Source organism: Polypterus senegalus, chromosome 6 (assembly GCF_016835505.1).
Source record: "Polypterus senegalus isolate Bchr_013 chromosome 6, ASM1683550v1, whole genome shotgun sequence".
NCBI lineage: Eukaryota > Metazoa > Chordata > Cladistia > Polypteriformes > Polypteridae > Polypterus > Polypterus senegalus.
This window is the reverse complement of record NC_053159.1, coordinates 133,308,434-133,329,872: the sequence shown is the minus strand read 5'-3', so window position 1 is coordinate 133,329,872 and position 21,439 is coordinate 133,308,434. Positions and strand designations below refer to the sequence as shown.

At 40.5% G+C, this 21,439-nt stretch overlaps 1 protein-coding gene across 3 annotated transcripts in view; it reads left to right on the top strand.

Moving 5' to 3' along the window:
* Positions 1 to 21,232, top strand: part of LOC120531640 (multidrug and toxin extrusion protein 1-like) — an 88,216-nt gene extending 66,984 nt beyond the window's left edge. For all 3 annotated transcript variants that reach the window (XM_039757234.1, XM_039757233.1, XM_039757235.1), the window contains 8 exons: positions 587 to 654; positions 912 to 1,020; positions 3,363 to 3,438; positions 3,640 to 3,709; positions 13,284 to 13,416; positions 13,916 to 14,010; positions 19,367 to 19,457; positions 19,928 to 21,232. In XM_039757234.1, coding sequence (XP_039613168.1) covers positions 587 to 654; positions 912 to 1,020; positions 3,363 to 3,438; positions 3,640 to 3,709; positions 13,284 to 13,416; positions 13,916 to 14,010; positions 19,367 to 19,457; positions 19,928 to 20,166 — 881 coding nt within the window. In that variant the 3' untranslated portion in view covers positions 20,167 to 21,232. The remainder of the gene's footprint in view (positions 1 to 586; positions 655 to 911; positions 1,021 to 3,362; positions 3,439 to 3,639; positions 3,710 to 13,283; positions 13,417 to 13,915; positions 14,011 to 19,366; positions 19,458 to 19,927) is intronic.
* The last annotated feature ends 207 nt before the right edge of the window (positions 21,233 to 21,439 follow it).

Genomic DNA, 21,439 nt, shown 5'->3' with positions numbered 1-21,439 from the left:
GTAAAGCCCAGTGTTAGAAAGAGAAGGTGGGAGGTGAGAACAGAGTTTGTGAGACATGTTGGAATTAGGTGCCAATTAGGGCCACCTTCTTCTGTATAGTGAGCCTCAAGGGGGTTAAACTTTATTGCTTTTCTATGTAAAACCACATTCTTTTGATGTCCTCCAGATTATCCTTTATTTTTCTGAAATCAACCTTTTGTTTGGAAAGGGATCCCATGTTGTGGTTATTCTGGTATGGGTGTTTACTCACAAGCACGTCTGTCTTTAGATAGTAATCAGACTCTTTGGTACACAGGCTGCTATTGTTACAATAAAATTGAGTATGGAAAAACTCATCATCTGCCAGTTCATATCCCTGTGTAAACAGATCTGTCCCAAACCCTTCTTGAACCTTGCCAAGCTCGTATCATAATGGCCTGAGTCCACCCAAGCCTTGTAGCTAAAAATTCCTATGTCCCGTGTTCTAATTGGCCTTACCTGAGGCCAGAAACCAGTTCGCTAATGTAGTTTTTTAAATCACCCTAGGGGCATTCTGCCAAATCTGCCTTTGTGATTATAACTGATATTGACCTTTCTTCCTCTGTAGGTTTGATTAGCAAAGTTGCACTTGGGAGTCAGTCCATACTCTACGAATTGTCCACTATCGCCTTCATGGTAAGCAAAAGATCTAGCACTCAGATACTGCATAATTTGCAATAATGCCAATGTGTGTGTCTAGTTCACCATGCTGATTATGTGCCCACAATCAAATGACGCACACTACTAAGTAAATTGCATGTCTGCCCCATGTTATGGTTCTTTTTATTCTTGTATGGGAATTCACAGCATCCAAGTAAGTAACATGAATCCATTTAAACCACAGAAGTGTACATATGGCCTTGGCTGCAATCTTTTATGTTCTTGTTTTTCAGTTCCCACTTGGCTATGGGGTTGCAGTGAATGTGCGAGTTGGCAATGCTCTGGGGGCAGGAAAAACTGAGCAGGCTAAGAAATCATGCAAAGTTGCTGTGATGTGCACAGGCAAGTACAAAAAGGGCATATCCAAGAAGCACTGAATCATTTGCTGGTGATTGGTTGGAAAATTAGTGAAGATGAACTTGAAAGCTAACTATCCTTCAGTAGTGATAAGCAAAATGATTTCACAGCAAATATTTGAGTTTCACTTTGCAAAAAAAAAAAAGAGTGAAGTTAATGGCGTTTCATGACCATTGAATTTCATTTCTGTAGCACCAACATTTCATTTCATCTGTAGACTTTGTCTCCATGTGCAAAAGATTGGGAAAATGATACTGGTACAGGGCCTAGAAAGAGTGGGATGGCACTTATCTGAAAGCACTTCAAAGTTGCTTTTACAATCAACTAGCCTGGTTATGTGGCTGTCACTGAGTTTCCCAAATTATCCTGGATTAGTTCAGCTTACTAAATTGGGGAACGTAAGCACATATAGTGTTACCCCTAACTCCAAATGAGCACTTCTAGTAGGAACCTGCAGCGTGAATAATCAGTCTGTCCGTGTATGAGGCAGATGAAAGTAGAAGGAGCTGCAAGAAAGGAGCTATTGAGGATCAGGAAGGGGTTGGAGGAGACAACTGTTTCGGCCAAGGAAAACCTTTATGGGGTAATATTTCTTAGTTTCAACTCCAGGAAAACTTAATTTTAGTGAGTTTTGCATTTTACAATTTAAAAATCACATGGAAAATGAATTTTTAGGGATAATTTTGTAAAGCTTGTGACAGATTAGGGTTTTCTCGCACCCTTGTACCCTCAGACCACACGTCAGACACCAGATAAAAATCCAATAATTATTTATTATAATAATAATTGTGCACAAAGCACCACCACTCCACTATTCTTTAATAAACAATAACCAATAAATCACAATCCTCCACTCCCAGTCGCTTAGCCACCCTGCCTCCCAACTCAGCTCATTGTCTGGGAGCTCCCACAGTCCTTTTATATTCCCTGACCTGGAGGTGTTCCTGCCCAACAGTCCACAAGTCCTTATTCCTTCCGGGTCAGGGTAAATAGTCCTTTTCTTCAACCCGGGAGCACGTCGTTTCTTCCTGTCACGTGACCGTGACGCACTCCCGGGTCATAGGGCACATAAGAGCCTACGAGCCCTTCTACAGTGACGCCTGGTGGCCCCCAAGGTATCCAGCAGGGCTGTGTACAAACACTGCATAGTCCATGATGCCCTGCTGGAACTCGGGGCATGATCATGCTGTCGGGAGAGCTCCTCCTGGCGGCCTGGGGTTGAGGGCCGGAGTAAAATGCCGGCAATCCACCACAAGCTATATGTGAAACAAAACTCACTCATCTCTACTCATCACAGCATCATCTAAGCATACAGAGAGAAAGAGAGATCAAATACTTAAACAGCAGAACTCTGCTTACACTTAATGGTCTGGGCATGTGGCTGCTGGTAAAGGATCCTGTCTTGAATTGGCTCACAGAGTTTGAACAAGGGAGTGCAAATGGCATTGTCTTTGTCTCCACATGAAGTGTGGAATCCAGAGGCGTGAATGGACAGATGTTCAGACACAGCAGAAAAAAGGTAATTGGAGCTGCAGGGAAGGAGCCATGGATGATTGGAGTGGCGGCAGTAGCCGGACAGTTGTGTTTTACAATATTTTAAACTCCCAGCACCACATCAGCAAACTGCCAGCCAAATAATACCATAACAGAATCACACAAAATAAAGATTTATAAACATATCATTTTGTCATACAGTACAACCACCAAAGCACAGTATTCAAAGACATGTCAACATCAAAATCAAATTCTCAATACTGACAGAAGACTGGTAAATAAATATTCATAAATTTCCAAATTTTGTTCAGTGGGCAAAGTGCTTAATTATATTGTACCTAAGTAATCAATGTTATTCATACTTTTGATGGCAACTACTCTAAGATGTACACGTTCCTGCACACTATAAACTGTGTTACAAGAATTGACTAATGAATCTCTTGAAATGCCTTCAAGCCTAATCAGTGCAGGCTGCACATACGCACACATAGCAAAGGTGTGATGAGAACACAGCAGGATTGAAAGGCACAAAGAAAATTTCACATACTTCCGAAATAATTATTTTTTATACAACAAATTGCACTGAGCACATCATTGAAAAGTGATAAAATTGATTATGATGACTAAGTATAAATGTTTTAATAATACGTAAAGTTATCAAGGGGACTTTACTAGTTATTTAAATCTTTGTACAATAGCGCCATCTCCTGGAATATTAAGCAGAGCAATTCCCCACTTGCCCTTAATGCAAAGATGTCACTGCTGTGTGCATTTGGATCCTTCAGTGCCTTAATAAGGGAGACATAGAATGACATTGATCTCTTTACATCTAGGAGTCCTAGCAATTCTGGTGATGTCAGTGGTTCTAGCTCTGAAGAACAAGATTGCTTACATCTTCACGACTGACCCGTATGTGATAAATTATCTTGTTTTTTTGTTTTATTTTTTTTAGAAATACAGCATTTCTTAATTTGATTTCAGTAAGTATTCCCCAGCATATCACCTAAGCAGCAGAGCCTCCCTACTTTGTCCGAAATAACTCCACTGCCAGTAATCAAGGGCAAGCTTTATTCTGCTCTTGTAATAAGTACTTTTTTCTCATCTTTACAGAGAAATCATTGATCTGGTCTCATCAATCATTGTTATTTTTGGCCCTTGTCATTTGTGTGATGCCTTTCAGGTAAGTCATACATAATCTGGTGCACCTAAGCTTTAAATCGATTGTGATCATATTTGACACTCACTTTACGTATTTGTAATACCTTCTGTCGTTTTGAACAAAAGTGTCTCACAAGAATTTATATTTTACAATTTCTGTTCTTTTCCCTAAAGTTCCCTTTAAGAAAAAATGTGATTGAAATCTGTAGAAAACACAATTCTGCTTAAAAATGTTCAAACTGTTTAAACTTCTTTAAAAGTATTTGTTTATTGTTCCTTGTCATTTTCAGAATGGCATCATTGTAATGTTTAATGAGGAAAAAGGTTGTTCTGTATTTTTGAAATGTTAGGCCTTTAAAAGGAGTCTTCCAACTAAATGTGGCTTGGAATAAAAATACCTATAGAACAGTTTTAAAAACATATTTTAAATGCTTAGTGACTTTTGAACAATGAAAGACACCGTGACTGTCCAGATAGCTTAGTATGTTCCTTTGGTGATCCTTTATACATCTTCTTTAAATGAAAGATTACTTCTGCCATATGGGTGATAAGTGTTACTTCAAATGTTTTGAGACTATGGAGCACAAGTGTGCTGCCAGCAAGAAATTGGAAGGAGTTGTGTGACCTCCTAGGTCTGATCTTCATAATTAGATTTTGATGTACCCAACTACATTAGATGCCCTGGCCAGCTGCAGGAGCTGCTGTTGATCAGCCATTAAAATGACTTGCCTTTCACAGGAAGAACATTCAGGCAAATCACATCAACTCATCTGTACTAGTGAAAGAGGGTGCTGTGACCCAGCTACTTGTAAACTACATGGAAGAAAGGAGTTGTTGGCCATTTTCTTATCAGGGCACTCATTCACACCCTGCCCAGCTTGCCACATAAAGCTTTCTGTTAAATGTCTAATGGACATGGCATTCAACAGCTTCCTCTTAATCCTTCCAAATTTTTCTTGGTGTTCATTAACTACATTTACAGCCTCAATGATCATGCAGATTTGGAAATGTGTGAAATTAACTACCTGTTTTAAAATAAAGTATGTACTCTTAATATTTAAATGATTGACTCACAGTACCAGACATCACTTGTTGAAACCAAGCCACCGTTTACAAGTCTGTGTTTCTTCTTATGTAACATACTGATGAGCCAAAACATTAACATTAGCGAAAACAGCTGCAACCCACCAAGGCATGAACTCTACAAGACCTCTGAACACCTCTACAAGACCTGTGGCATCTGGCACCAGGGCAGCATATCGTCTAACTCCTGTAAGCTATGAGATGGAGCCACCACAGATTGAACTTTGTTGTTCCAACACATGCCACAGCTGTATAGTTAGATTGAGGTCTTGGGAATTTGGAGCCCAGAGCAACACCTTTAATTCTTCATCATGTTCTTCAAACCATTCTCAAACAATTTGTGCAGGGTGCAGAGCATATTATTGTGCTGAAAGATGCCACTTCCTTTGGACAGTACTGTTGGAGCAGTGTACCTGGTCTTGCAACTATGTTTTGGGAGGTGGTACCTGTCAAATTAACATCAACACGAATGCCTGGACATGGGCTTTCACAGCAGATCATTGCCCAAAGTCTCACACTTTCTCCACCCAATTGTCTTTGTCCCATAGTGCATTCTGAAGTCATCTTTTCCCGAAGTAAACGATGCACACACACCAGGCTGTTGACAAGATACAACAGAAAACTCAATTCATCAGATCAGCCAACCTTTTTCTATTGATCTATGATCCAGTTCCATTGCCTATCATAGGCATTTTTAATAGTGGTTAGCATGGGAACTGGGACTGGCCTGCGACTATGCAGTGCCATACACAGCACGGTTCGATGCACTGCATGTTCGACACGTTACTCCCGTGACCATCATTAAAATTATTTTCAAGTTGTGCCACAGTAGCAGTTCTGTTTGTGCCAGATGGGATAGCCTCTGTTGACCTCTCTTCAAATCTTGACCACCAACAACCTGTCACAGGTTTTCCCTCCTTGAATCACCTCCTCAGCTATTGTCAGCTGACCATGACCACCCCACAAGCCATTTTCGAAATGCTCTGATCCAGTGGTCAGGCCATAATGATTTGGCCGTTATCAAAGTCACTTAGGTCTTTACACTTTCCCATATCTTTTGCAATCAATATTTTGACTTTGAGTACCTAAAGTCAGGTTACCCTCTAAGATATCATTTACCTTGGCATGCACTACTGTCACAAGATAGTTGACATTATTTGCTTCATATGGGAGTACAGTACTCATAATATTTTGGCTTATCAGGCAGGTAGATCACCATCTCTAAACAGGACTGGTGTGACTGGCTCTGTGCCTAATGCTACAGGAATAGGCTCAGGCCTCTCCATAGCCCTTTGTTGAAGACAATGGGTTGAGAAAATGGGTTTTCTATTTCTAAAACCTGATTGGTACTGTATACTATAAGGCAGGGGTCCTCAATCACGGTCCTGGAGGGTCGCAGTGGCTGCAGGTTTTTGCTCCAACGCAATTGCTTAAGAAGCACTTATTGCTCAAGTAACACTTCTGTTTCACTTTAGTTGTCTCGCTTGTTAAGATTTTGAACCCTTATTGCTTAGTTTAGTCTTGAACAGCTGTATTCTTAGTTTTTCATTTCTCCTAATTAGCAATAAGATGCAAATGACAAAAGAGACCAGCAGTTCTCCATTTAGTGTGTTACCATTTACACCTGTGTGTATTTATTATGCACTATTGGGTTTAATTTAATACTTGGAAGGAAAATGAAGAGACAAAAGTGAAGGACTGAGAATTACTCATCCATTTTAGCCTTCAAATCATTTGGATGATATCCTTAGAAAGGGGAAGAAAATCTGGGATATGAGAATGACCTGACAGAGTTAAAGCCATGAAATTAAATCATTGGCAAGAATTGCTTTCTAATTAAGAAACCGGATGAGAACAAAAATGTGCAGCTACTGCAGCCCTCCAGGACTGTGATTGAGGACCCCCTGCTATAGGTCATAACAATAGCTGTCAGATAAAAACTACTTGAAATAAAAAACTCAAAAAAATAACAAAATATTGTCAAAAAGGTGTCCCAAAAACTATGAGCCTGTTTCAAAAATCCTTGTGATGTCTGTGAAGTACTAGCTCCTGCCACTGGCAGCTTTTGTTTAGATCATGCAGGAGGAGTAACTGTTTAATGTCAGTCCATTTGGATTGTCTGAGATTTTGATCCAGTAATCATTGCATAAAGATATAATTTTTGTAAACATAACATTCTCTTGTCTTAATAGTTGTTGTTGCCACTCATTTTCCCTGCTAGCTTCCACAGCAAAAGATGCTAACTGTACTGCAGCCATGTTTTAATGAATTGATTGCTCCTTCCAGATTATAACATAATAATCTCATGTTATTAAGCAAGTGCTCTTATTATGATTTAAGTTGACCTGCTGTATCTACTGTGTCACACAGAGTTGCAGTCATGGGGGGTCACAGTTCCTCTACATACAGTGGATTCTGAAAGTATTCCGACCCCTTCACTTTCTGAATATTTTTTGTGCTAAAACTTGTTTAATTTAATTTCTCCCCACAACACACAACATACAATACCCCAGAATAACAAATCAAAAATAGGAATTTAGAAATACTAAAAATAAAAAAACTAAAATGGCATATTGACACACATTTTCAGACCCTTTCCTCAGTACTTTGTTGAAGCCCCTTTGGCAGCGATTACAGCCTGGAGTCTTCTTGGGTTTGACATAACAAGCTTCACGCACCTGGATTTACAGAGTTCCTGTCATTCTTTCCTGCAGCTCTGTCCGGCTGGATTGAAACTGTCCGTGTACTGCTTTTATCCAGGTATGGGTGGAGATGTTTGATTGGGTTCAAGCCTGAGCTCTGGCTGGGCCTCACAAGAACATTCCCAGAATGTCTCTAAGATACTCCTGTGCTGTCTGTGCTTTGAAGGTGAACTTTTGGCCTAGTCTGAAGTCCAGAGTGTTCTCGAGCAGGTTCTCATTAAGGATAACTCTTACTTTGCTACGTTCAACTTTCCCCTAACCCTATCTAGTCTCCCTGTCCCTGCTGCTACGAAACAACCAAACTGCCTGATACTGCTGCTGCCATGCTTCACCACTGAAATGGTACTGCACAGGTGATGAGTGGTGCCTGGTTTGTTCAGATATGATGACTTGTACAATTTCTCTTACTAGGAATTTGTTCGTTTTTGCATACTCCTTTGGGTCAGAGCGCAGGGTCAGCCGTTGTACAGAGCCCCTGGAGCAATTGAAGGTTAAGAGCCTTGCTCAAAGGCCCAGCAGAGTAGGATCTCTTTTGGCAGTGACGGGGATTCGAACAAGCAACCTTTGGGATACCAGCGCAGATCCTTAGCCTCAGAGCCGAAATCTTGGTTTCATCAGAGCAAATAATCTAGTTTTTCACAGTCTGTACGACCTTTAGGTGCCAGCTTGCAAACTCCAGGTGGGCTTCCATGTGACTGTTACTGAACAGAGGTTTCTGTCTGGCCTTTCTGACTTAGAGCTTAGATGGATGGTGTGTTGCAGTGGTGGTTGTCCCTCTGGAAGTTTCTCCCATCTCCACATGGGTCCTCTGGAGCTCAGCCAGAGTGACCACCAGGTTCTTAGTCAACTGTCTTACCATGGCCCTTAGATTGCTCAGTTTGGCAGAGTGGCCAGATCCAGAAAAGAGTTGTGGTTGTTTCAGATGTCTTCCATTTAAGAATTATGAAAGCCACTCCATTCTTGAGAATCTTCAGTGCTACAAAAATGTACCTTAACACAATCCTATCTCTAAACTCTTCATGCAATTCTTTGACCTCATTGTTTGTTTTTCTTCTGATGCACATTGATAACTTCTACTGTACTGAAACATCTCAACAATGATCAACAAAATGAGATGCATGCAAGTCCAAAGTCATAGCAAAGGGTCTGAACAGTTGTGTCAATGTTATACTTCAGTTTTTTTTTATTTTTAATAAGTTGGCAAGGATTCCATCCATCCATCCATTATCCAACCCGCTATATCCTAACTACAGGGCCATGAGGGTCCGCTGGAGTCAATTCCAGCCAACACAGGACGCAAGGCAGGAAACAAAACCCGGACAGGCCACAAGCCCACCGCAGGGCATGGCAAGGATTCCTAAAATCTTTTTTTTACTTCATCATTTTGGAGTGTTACATTTTGCTTGATGTGGGGAAAAAATAATTGAAATGATTTTAGCAGAAGGCTGCAGCGTAACAAAATGTGAAAAAAGTAATACTTTCTGAATCAATTGTATCACCAACGTTCACTAAAACAAGTAAATTCTTTAAAAAATCATTCTTGTTAATACACAAACTAAGTGACACAAAGACAATTTAATGGAGAGCCTGGATACCTTCTTAAGGGAAGGAGTTTACACAGGGCAGTACCTCCCTCAGGACGACAGAGGGCAACCCCCTGGCTTGCTACGGTGCTACCAGGGACGTGCGGTCAGAGGAGGCAGGTGACATCATGAAAAGTAAAAAAAACTATGATAACATAAAATAAATGTGTCCACAACTGTGCTATAAATTTGTTTTCTGTATGATTCCAATAATTTTGATTATTTTTATAGTCAAAATTGCTGAATCTGCACATTTCCTGATCAAATATGGGAGAGAAACGTGAGGTTTAGCAGCGACGAGCCTCACTTCACCTCGGACTGCGCTCTTCCTCACATACTGGGTTGATGCGTGCAGTTGCCGCGTGCCTGTTGCTGTCTCTCTGTATGTTGCCAATATGTTTGCAGACACATTTCTTACACACCCTGACTTTCCACAGTCTGGCTAATATCTTCAATGAATGTGTGTGATATATTTAGTCTTGCTGATCGGACATAAAACCGCAGCGAAGGGTGCGCACATGAGCCCAACGGGTGCTTGTTGCTGCTGCTCTTCTACTCAGAGGCTCTGGGCACCAATAAGTTAGCGATACCAGAAAGTCAAGTGCAATGCAGCGGTCCGTTTATTTTTATTTTTTATTTTTTGTTTTGACTGACTGCCAAAACGGTAGATTAAGATTTTTAAAACTAAAGGAAAAGTAGGACTTTTATAAGAAAGTGATGGAGATTTTCGTGGAGGATAAGCGCATGGACTTCATTTACAAATAAAAGTAAGACCATAAACGGTATTCAATTTTATAAAAAAATCCAATATTTAAAAACTAAATTTTGAACTTAAATAAAATATTCTTTTTTTTTCTTGTTATCTTTTTCTTGAACAGTCTGTATTAAAATTGATTAAAACATCAGAATTAAAATCTTTTAAAAACAACTAAATATTTCAGTTAAGGTCAAAATTGAAATTGTTTTTTTTTTTTGTACATCTATACTTTCATTTGTATTGAATGAGTATGAATTGTGAAGTTGCAATGTCAAAGGGCAGAGCAAATGCGCTCTCTACGCTCGCTCTCTCTTGCTGCTATAAAAGTAACATTCTTTCAAATATGTACCTTACCTATGTGTGTGTAAAGAATGCTGATGAGATATGAAACATAACCAGTTGTCAATGTGCATGCTGCCAATTCAATAGTGAATAAGATACTCTTTTGGGTTCATATATTTATAACTCTGACTCTGAAAGAGTCTGTGCCTCACCAGCCATGAACCTCTCCGCACGTCACTGGTGGCCACCATCGGGGGTGCAGGGGGAATGGCTGAGCCCTCCTCAGCAGAACTGCCGCCACACCCGGTAGTACACCCAGAAGGAGATCACTGGATGCCTGCTGCACTTCGGGTGCTGTATAAAACAAGACCCTCACTACATTCAGCGAGCCAAAGTTGGGAGGAAGCGGACGAAGCTTGAAGGAGGAATGGCGATGGAAGAGATTCGAGAGAGAGAAAGAAGAGAAGAGAACAAAGTACTGTGTATTATATTAGTGCTTTTTGTACTGTGCTTGCTGCTGTGGGAAGAGAGGAAGAAGCGCTTCCCACGTGAATAAAAATTGTGTCTTGTGTCTGTGCCTATTGTTTAAGCTGTGCTCCCCCTGGTGGTCACAGTAATGAAGAGAATTTAAAGAAGCAACTGGTGATTGTGAGTCAATCCAGGTAGTGTCCATTAAAGTGATGGAGATAGGCGCTGGAGACTTGTTATCACAACTGACAGGTCTTACACAAACCAACAACTACTATATATATACACTAGCCATGTGCGCCCAACTACGTTGCGCATGTTAAAGGCTCCCTGTTTAAACGCGGCTGCCAGTCGTGAACTGGGCCCTTCGTCGCACAGCATTATGATTTTTTATAAGGGAAACAAAATTACAAAAATGAAAACCCTTGGACATTGATTCGATAGTAACGGCCCACTCGGAATCACTGTCTGAATCATAATTATGTGGTGGTGTGGGAGCATTTCTGCTTCTGTCCGTTCACAGTCCATCTCGTTTTCACGACGCTGTGTTTCCTCTCACGATCTCTTCTCAACCTTTCTCCAATCTCGCAGGTTGCTTTGTGGCAATCCAAAGAGTAAGGCAATATACACAGAGCAATGGTTATAAAAGGGGAACACATAGTTATCCAGGCTCTTTAAAGCATAAATAGGGATCACTTCACTGACATGTGAGCAAGCCATGGTACAACTGTGAGATGCGCAGCACTCGCCGGCTACAACGTAACAATAATAATTTCCGGAACGTGCTGTTACGTTGTCATTCATTTTACCCACTGTCTTTCTTTCACTCATATGTTACGTAGGCACGTACCTTTTATCTTCGACAATCTCATTCTCTAACCAGGCCTCAGGAGCTAACCAGCGTAACACTGTCCACCACTCCTTTCGTTATTCCTGACACATTGTTGACATCCATGAGTAACAACAACGTACTAAACTGGGAGGTGGTCTACGCATGCGTGGAATTTGTGGACAAAGATCAAGATCTAAATGAAGATCTCCTTAGTTAATTTAAAGCACAACAATTTGTTTAGTTTGAATGTCTGTGTTTTGAGGTATGACTGGCATACTACAGTCTTCAGTAGTATAAGCCTGGAGGAGATTCTTAATGCAATGCCTGTGTTTTAGCTGTCTCTCTACTCCCATCTAGTGCTTCTTCTTCTAATTCATTCATGAACAAACAAAGATCAAGATCCAAATTAAGATTATATATAGAGATACTGCTTCATTTGCTGTAAGTCCTGGGACAGTTTTTGACAATGAGAGGCTAACATGACTCGTATTTAGTCAATAGCACATTTTGTGTTGTCTTACCAAGTAAGGTAAATAAAACACCAACTGCCAAGCTCTGTTTTTGGATGGGGAAGGTGTAGCTACGGTTCTTATTGCAGTACCACTCCAGCATGAGGTGTAGGATTTTTTGAGGCTCTCACCTACATACATGCACGGCCTTTCATTGTTAAATTTTGGCCCTGGACTTAAATTTCAGCAGCGCAATACAAGCGGCCTCTTATAGTACGGTGGAGTACAGGATGAGAAGCTAAAAGTGTGGATTAGTTGTTATTAATATTGCCTTTCTGCTCTGGAGTCTTAGATTGAAATTCTGGCTTCACATTTGTATATTTTTTAATGCCTGCCTGGGTTTTTCTACAGGTTTCCCACTTATATTTTGATTTAATACTTACCCTGTATGAATTGTGTCCTGCAATGCACCAATGTCCTGCCAATGCTAGATCTGTGCCTTTTTACCTAGTGCTGATGCTGGGGTCTGGCTGTAGCCCCTTCTACACTGATCTGACCTTTTGCAAAACCTATTTAATCCAAAATTAATTTACTAATTATAGAGCTCAGTGAAATGTAGTCAGATTCAATGTGAAACTTGTAGTATTACAAATGTAATGTTTGTACCTTTGTTTATTAATTAAGAAGAAATTGAAAAGACTGTACAGATCTAACAAGATCTCTGTGTCACATGGAATGAGCCCCTTAACCTGAAATTATTTTCATAAAGCAATTTACATGGATGATTCAATGGAACATTTGATCCTGTTACTCACCTTAATAAAATAACATGTGTCTGTGTGTTTTCTGGTTCATATAGCTCTGTCATTCCAACAGATGGTGCATCACAAATAGTTGTAGTAACGGAATGCAATGCATTTGTCACAAATGTTAACACTGCTTTTACATATCCCATCACCAAGGGCATATAACAGAGACATATGTATTTCATTTGTCATTTCAACAGATGGCTCATCACATTTATAGACATACATTGTATTACTAAAAACGTTTGTGATGCGCCATCTGTCGGAATGACAAATGCAATGCATTGTATTACTCCATGCATTATAAAATGTGAATGTTAACACTGAAGTCTGTGTTGATTACTTAGATTTCAACCCGTCTCAGACAGGCAGCACAGCTAGTGCATTATGTAAAAGAATTCCTTTGTATTGTGTTTTTAATGGTTATATCTTTTTTATGTCTAGGTGCAAGTAAGTATGGTATCTACACTCATCATAGCAACATATTTGATACAAAAAGTTTTTGGGGCCTGGGTGTTTTTTAAATAATATGTTTAATCAGCTATATTTTTATTTTGATGGAATTATGTTCCCATCATTTCTAAAATATTGTGCATAATATAATAAAAGATTAATATTTTTTTTATCTCTTTAGTGTGTTTTTAGTGGAATAGTAAAAGGAGCTGGCAAGCAGAAAATCGGAGCCATTTGTAACTTAACTGGATATTACATCATTGGTCTTCCCATTGGGATCTCCCTAATGTTTGCTGCACATATGGGTGTTCTGGGTGAGTACTTTTCCTTGAATGTGTTTATTTCATTGGTATGTGTGAGGATGAGATCTTTGGGTGGCACCATGACCACTGTCTGTGGGGAGCTTGGACATTTTCCAGGTGTCTGAGGTTTTTCTCCAGCTCCTGTGCATTGGCATGTGTGTGTTTGGTTACTTGGTGTCTCTAAATGCACCCTGCATTAGTGAACGTTGGTGTGTGCACGCGTGTGTTCTGCCATGAACTGGTTGCACATCCAGGATTGCCTTGCTTCCAATGCTGCTGGAACATTCTCAGGTTTCCTGTGTCCCAGAACTGCACTAAGCAGGTTGAATGTACTGATATGACTGTAGTTTGGATCTCATCTGTGCTCTGCTGAGATGCTCAAAAATGTCACATACTGTAGTCTGTGGCTTTAGTGTTCCATGCCTCTCCTCACTGTTTCTGATTTGTCATCTTTTCTAAGTAATGTCGATTTCTGATGTGTGTCCTCATAATCTGTCTTCTCCTTTGATAGGTTTTTGGATAGGACTTTTAGTCTGTGTCTTCATGCAGTGCATCTTCTTTTTAATCCTTGTATTGAAATTCGACTGGAAGCTTGTGACAGAGGAGGTAAATGGATTTTGTTTATCTGATTTTATCAAGTTACCAGACAGGGTACCATACACCCCCAGGGCTTCTGTGGCAGGTGTGACAACCATACTATGACCTAAACAATAATGGCAATTCTGTTTGTATACAGAACTTCATACTATTACATGACTCAGAACTATGAAGAAGCCACCACAAATAAAGCTATGAATCAGTAAATAAAAAATCAAAGAATGCACAAGAGTATGAAACTGTCGTAGAGCCAACTGTGATAAAGAACACGATCTGAAGAATGACACAAATCTCAAGAAAAGTAAATCTCATTATGCCAGGCCAGCATTTTGCATTTAATAAATATCGTGTAGAGATAAGTGATGTCACTATCAGCACCTTTTCATATTTATGAGTGAAACATATGTGAGGCCGATGGCAAAAGGAGCTACAAGGGAGTCCATTAATAAGTGAAGTGCTTGTGATCTCAAAAGACAAGGACAATACAGAGAGGTCCATTTATTAGTGAAACACAAAAGAACCTGATAAGAAAAGAGATGCAAGGGGGGCTGCTGAAGAGTGAAATGCATGTGAGCCACATTAATGAAACTTTGAAGGTCTTTTATTTATTCCATCTTAAGATTGTAGAAGGTCTTTAATCCTTCCATTCATTTCTCAATTCTTATTCAGGCGTACAGGGAGCCAGTGTATACAGTAAATGATATGGGATGTTGACCATTTTGAAGCAAGATCCTATAAAATCTTTGTGTTCCTAGGTAAGGTGGGAAGGATACACTTGAGACCTTGAGAGATTGGTCCTGTAAAAGTGCTGTGACTCCTGACGCTGGGTGATAGGAAGCAGTGATGGCTCACAAGGTGGACAAGTGGAACTTTACAGAGCAGGATCTGTTACATTTGAATTCCCAAAAAACAAATTAGTGCCTACTTTTATATGTGTTTTTAAATATTATCATTTATTTTGATTTATTTTTACAGAAAATGTAGATGTGACATCAGGGGTATGATAATGTTCACAGCCTTGTGAAGATAAGTCAAAGGATCAGAAAACACACTAGTGCCCCGCTACTGCACATATCCTTCATTTTCCTAATGTAATGCATCTTAACAAAGATGAAAGAGCCAATAAAGGGATTGCCATCTAATTATATTAAAGTGCAAATGGACTTTAACAGCAAGAGTTCACATCACAGCACATCACTATAACATAAAAGCTATGCATAAACACTATTGCTGCATTATTTATTAACTTGAAAGCAGAATGAACGCAATGTTATGAAACTCCATCACTGTATGATTTTACAGAATGAATGCTATTAACAACCGTCACACTGGCCCTGTATTTCACAGAGTTTCAGAAGTGCATTATTTTAGAACATTAAAGCACTATGACACTATGTTATGATGAACTTCTATCAAATATGTTTACTACTTAGTGTGTGGCTACCAATTATGGAAAGAGAAAACATCATTAGTAACACAAAATCCCATCAATATCTATAGCTTTCTCCTAAATCTGAGCAAGTACTTATTAGTAGTCTTGTCACCTTCCCAGAGGTTTTCATCAATTTTCAAAGAAATCAATTAAAAAGCTCCTGGATTAAGTCAGCAATATCCACATAAATCTGTATAATGGACAGGCATACATGATATGAAATGCCAACTCTCTAATCTTCTTGCCAAAAAAAAGATGTTTTGACCTCATCCTGAATTTTCTCCTAAACAAAACACATTGAAATAATTTGGTGTGGACTGTGACATGTTAGAATTCCAGACAACACAGATAATGAAAAATGGAGTCAAAATACAAACAGATTTTGCAAACAGTTACTGAGAGAATCTCCGCTCTCATCATGTTCGCTGGTCATTAACTCCTGGCAGCAAAGCAGTGAGGTTGCATCCATCAGACACCTGAGTAGCCCCTCTGTTTCTCTCCATCTCTTTGTGCTTTGCCACTTGATGTTGGTTGTGTTGCTCTCACGTTGCCAAGTATTGTCAGTAGTGTGTGTGTGTGTGTGTGTGATAAAGTTAGGAGTTCTTAACCCTTTTAAGAATGCAACCCTTTTTTTATGTTTAACCACCTCCAATAAAAGTGATTGCTCAAAAAGGATGAGCTACTTTAATGTTTAAGCAAATGAAAAGATTGCCCTCTTTTACTGTCAGTTTTCTTGAGCGGCTAGTTAGCTGCAAATATTTACAGCGTTGAGATCCTCGTGACCATCAGCCATCCACCCCCCTTTCACTCAGTTGCACTGTGCCCCCCAAGTTAGGAAGCCCTCCCTTAAATGTTCCTTTGAGTTTCCTCTATGAAAGTTCACAATGGAGAAAAACCAGCCCTTGGCTTCATGATGCTGCCACCACATCCCAGCTTCATCAGCCAGTTGATGTCTTACCGTACCACATATTAAATTCTTGACCAAATTTTTGGCATTGATCTATTTCTTTTCTTCATTTTCTCCAAACTCTGGTTTGGCAGTGTTTGAGTTCCCCACCTAACCATTAGCACACTAAATACTACAACTAAATTGCTGTGCTACACAAAGCAGAATTATTTACAAATTTCAGCATCTGTAGTTTTACAAAATACAAACAGCAGCAGTATGTAAGCCTTGAACAATTTTTAACAGCTGTCTACTGTACAGCAGTAAGCATCTGGGGTTCCAACACCAAAAAGAAAGCAGCTAAATGTATAACTTGCAATAACTGTCAGTCAAGTACCTTTTGTATGAACTATTGGTAGTTTCCTTCAGGAAGCAATTAAAAATGACGTGTGTGAAGGCATGTTGAACGATGCGCATTCACAGTTTTGTTGTATTAAAGTGTGGATGATTTTCTCCATGGAAATCCACTGAAGCAGGGGGTCTCCATGGTTCAATGGGAGTGTCTGTCTACATCCGATAAGCAAATTGCAGCTTCGCTTTTGTAACTATGGTGTGCTTGTTAAAAAATAAAAAGCTCCAGTGAAGTGACACCGCCATTAAAGATCACACCTAATTTCTGTGAATAATTTTAACAAGGCTTATTACTTACTGTTGCTTGTTTTCTGCTTCTTACAATGAAAAAGATCCTCACGAGAGAAGTGGGCACTCGGGCCAGTGATTGAGGGGCAGAGGCTTGAGCCACTGCAGCTAATGAAGTGAAGCATAACAATGACTACTAGATGTGATGCTTTGAATCTGCAGCCAAGCCACCTTCTTTTATCTGTGGCATCAATAGTCAAGAACCAGTGACAGACAATGGAGACTTTAAAATTAGGTTTGTGGCAGTTGATTAAAACAGAATGTCATTAAACAGTTTAAATAAATAATCTGTAAAACATGTGCCTTTAAAATATCTGTCAGTGTCTCAGGGTGTTAAAACAATAAATGACATCTTGGTAATACTAAAATCCTAAATGTTAAGAGAGTTAAAAACCCTTTTGGCTCATCTTCATTTCCTCTCCTCATCAGGACGATGGGAGACCTCAAAATCGCAGCCCATTGCATTCCCAGTCCTCCAATGGGTCCAAGCAGTGGATGCCTGCAGCTCCCAAAGCATCTTGCCCAATTACCTCTCTCATGCCTGGATGTAGCCCGCTGCATTCCCTATTCCCTGCCACAATGGCTTCCGCAACTCCCAGGGTGCCTTTCCCCTCTACTAAATACTTCTGTGCTCGAGCCTTCCTGCTCCAGGTCACTCTGGTGGCCTCTTGTCCTCTCGCCCACTACACTGCTCAACAGTCAAAAGCACCACACAGACTTCACATTCACCCTTCAACCCTGTTCTTCCTTACCACCATCAGCATGGTCGATGCCGCCATTCCTTCTCTCCTTTTCCTTTCCAACCAGTGACACTCTCAAAGAAACAAATACAGAAGTACTCCTCCCATTTACTTACCCAGTCAATTTTATATTTCCTTCATCTAGCAGCAGCTGGTGCCTACTGATGGCCACACTGCCAAGCAATCATCTCGTTAAACTGGCACATGCATTCACAAGTGCACTGCACACTGGCATGGACTAAAATTGATTGAGTTAAAACCTAATAATCAATTCCAACAAGCCCTCCATCATATAACATTCAAACCTGTGTAAGATGTTAAGGAACTGAATAAGAGCATACCTGTCTATCATAAATGATAATGACCTCTTAGGCATAGCCATCAGCAGTATGTTTGTCTGCGGAGAGAATGTCGACCTTGTCGAGAGGTTTATTTACTGTACCTCAGCAGTGACATTCATGTCTCTGGTGACTCCACCTATGAAGTCAGTAGACGGATTGGGAGAGCATGGGGGGGTCATGAGGTCACTGTAAAGGGTGTGTGGTGCCCCCGATATCTATGTAAAAGGTTGAAGGTCCAAGTCTTTAGAGTCCGAGTGATTCCTGTCTTGCTATATGGTAGAAAGACATGGATGCTATCCAGTGATCTGAGACGTAGATTGGACTCCTTTGGTACGGTGTGTCTTCAGAGAATCCTTGGGTAGAATCCTTGGGTACCACTTGGTTTGACTTTGTGTCAATTGAGCGGTTGCTCACAGAGTCCTGAATGAGGTACATTACCTACACTGTGAGGGAGCGTCAGTTATGGCACTACGGCCATGTGGTGTGATTCCCCGAGGGTGATTCATCTCACAAGATCCTCCTTGTTGAGGACCCGAGTGGATGTACCAGGCCAAGGGGATGCCCATGTAACACCAGGCTGCGGCAGATAGAGGATCATTTCCAGAGGGTGGGACTGGACCGTGTGTCTGGCTGTTTGCCAACCAGGATCCCAAGCTGTTTCATCGTGTGGTGGGTGTACCAACACATGCTCCCCAATCTAACCTGACCTTACTATGTCAATGCACAGTGATGCTAGATACTTTTGGGTTCAAACACCCTGTGTGACTCAGTATGCGATTGTATTTGTGTCACTTAAGCCTTCTGCATTTGACTTATGAAGCTGTTCCTTTGTCCATTGTACTAACCCTAGTATGTGGTTATGTTTAAACTGAATAAGGCTAACTGGATTAAAATGTATAATCTGCTGAAGAAGCTCAAGCCAAAGAACCATACAGTACAATGAAGAGCCTCCCTATTTCTGAGGCAGCCTTTATCACAGCAGTGAGCCAGCATGGTGTGACACTGTTGGATACTTCAGTTCAGTTTATTTTTGTATTGTGTTCTTCACTGAGTGCTGGCACAGAGCGCTGGTGCCGGTGCACTGAGTGATTTAATTACTTAAGAAGTACTGCCTACGGATCCTGACACTGGAGACTGACGACCTCTTGGATGCCGGTCACATTTTAACTGCTCTCTGCACCCAAGACACTGAATGGTGAGATCTGTGCAGTATTCTGGTTGTTTATTTCTTTCAGCCAGTTCAATAACACTGCGTTTTATTTTCCAGGCTCAAATGCGTGCCGGGCTGAAGAAATCATCATCAAACGAGAACAGCAACCTTCAGGCCAAAAATGTTCATCCCACAAATAATTCTGCCGGTATGAAACCTATACCAGTACCTCTCTTAAGCCATCTTAGTTTTCATATGGGACTCTTAAGTCTGAACTTGCACTTGAACTTAAGCACTCTCGGTGCCTCAGGAAGTAAACAAATGACCAAGTTTAAATTTAGCAAGAAACTTGTTTTGTTCTCCTGGCATCCAGGAATCTCATTTCTTTTGGAAGGAAAATGTTCTCCACATGTTTATTTTTGTTTTAAGAAGGAGCACAGACAGATTAAGTGATTTGCTCAGGGCCACACAATGAAAGAAGTGAACTTGGGAGCTTTCTAGTTTATATTTCCATGCTTTAGCTTCTTGGCCAGACACAGAGGCCGACGCTGAGAACTTTAATCGAGCATTAGATAACTAACGCAGCACATTAACCTCACAAAATGTATACACCCAGAAAAAAATCAATAAAGAGGTAGGGTGTGAGGTTTGTAACACTTGTGTGCTCTTTATCTGCAGAGGTCAACCATCATTCCTGGCCTCATGTGGTGCTGGACGATTTTATTGCAGAGCAGAGCCATACAGACACAGAGGAGTTGGTGGAAGATGATGAAAAATCTGGTAGAGGTGTGGAAAACGTTAGCGAAAATCCTCTTACATTCCGCCAGCTGGTCCTGTATCGGGGGCTCACCCTGGCTGCATGCTTCTTCATTCTGGCTGTTGGTATCCTCATTGACCTTCTTTTAAGTCACAACTGAAAAAGCAACAGATTTCCCTGGGTACTTTCTGTCTGCCTATCCTCAATGTATAAAGGATGGTAATGTACCGGCTGAGCTGATCCACATGACTGGGCACAAGAACATTGGCATGGTGGCCTGCTTGCAACTTTTTAACCACTATGGTAGACACAGTGGAAGATCAGCTATGGAGGCAACTTTCAGAAAGAGAGAACCCACTTTTTAGGACAACACCTTCTGACTGGGGAAAACCGAGAAGAAGAAATATCGAACTATTCAGAATTTTGCACATGTTGCATTTTTTTTTTAATGAAATACATTTTTTATATGTTTCTGAAAATGTTACAAACTTGAAGTAAAATAAAGTCACTTTCAGCCAGGCCTTTCAGCCAGTTTACACTGTATGTTTAATCCTAGAGAGATAGCATTTTGGTAATTTATTAAAATATTTTAGGAAATGTTAGCATTTTATAGGATTACTAGCACAGCACCTTTATCCCTTTGTGGCCAATTTTATAAAGCTTTATCATTTAGATAACTTAATCCAAAGTGTCTTACAAATCTCAAACGTTTGCTGCAGTCAACTATGTATTTCTACAATTGCAGAAATCTCCAAACAAAATACTTGTTAAAGTCACCCAGTAAGTAACCAAGCTCTATACACTTGGGAGACCCGTCATCATCCGGCCAATGCTTACAGAACCCTTTCAATGTCACATGAAGGCTAAACCAAACTGGCAGTATCAGATACAAGGCAGCCATTGGGACACCACATGGGGTGTTGGTCCATATCAGGGCGCCAGTTAATGTTTGGTTCTGCTCTCCTTGGTTTATTTGTGTGTCAGACTAATGGGATTCACTCGGTTCAAATTCTTACTGTTTGTGTGGAGGTTGTATGATCTCTCCTGCCTAGTAACAATAATGGTAATAATTCTTTACATTTATATAGCACTTTTCTCACTACTCAAAGCACTTTACACAGTGAGTGGAGAGCCACCTCATCACCACTGGTTGATGATGTGATGGCAGTCATTTTTACGCCAGTGCACTCACCACACATTAGCTGTTAGGTAGTGAAGTGGTGAGAGATAAAGATTGGAAATGGGATGATTAGGGGACCAGAATGACTAGACTGTGGTGGGCAATTTAGCCTTGACATCGGGATACACCTTACTACTCTTTATTAAGGATGCCTGGGGATCCTTTATGACCACAGAGCATCAGGAGTTTGGTTTTATGCCTCATCTGAAGGATGGTGCCATTTTTACAGCACACTGTCCTCTTCACTGCATTG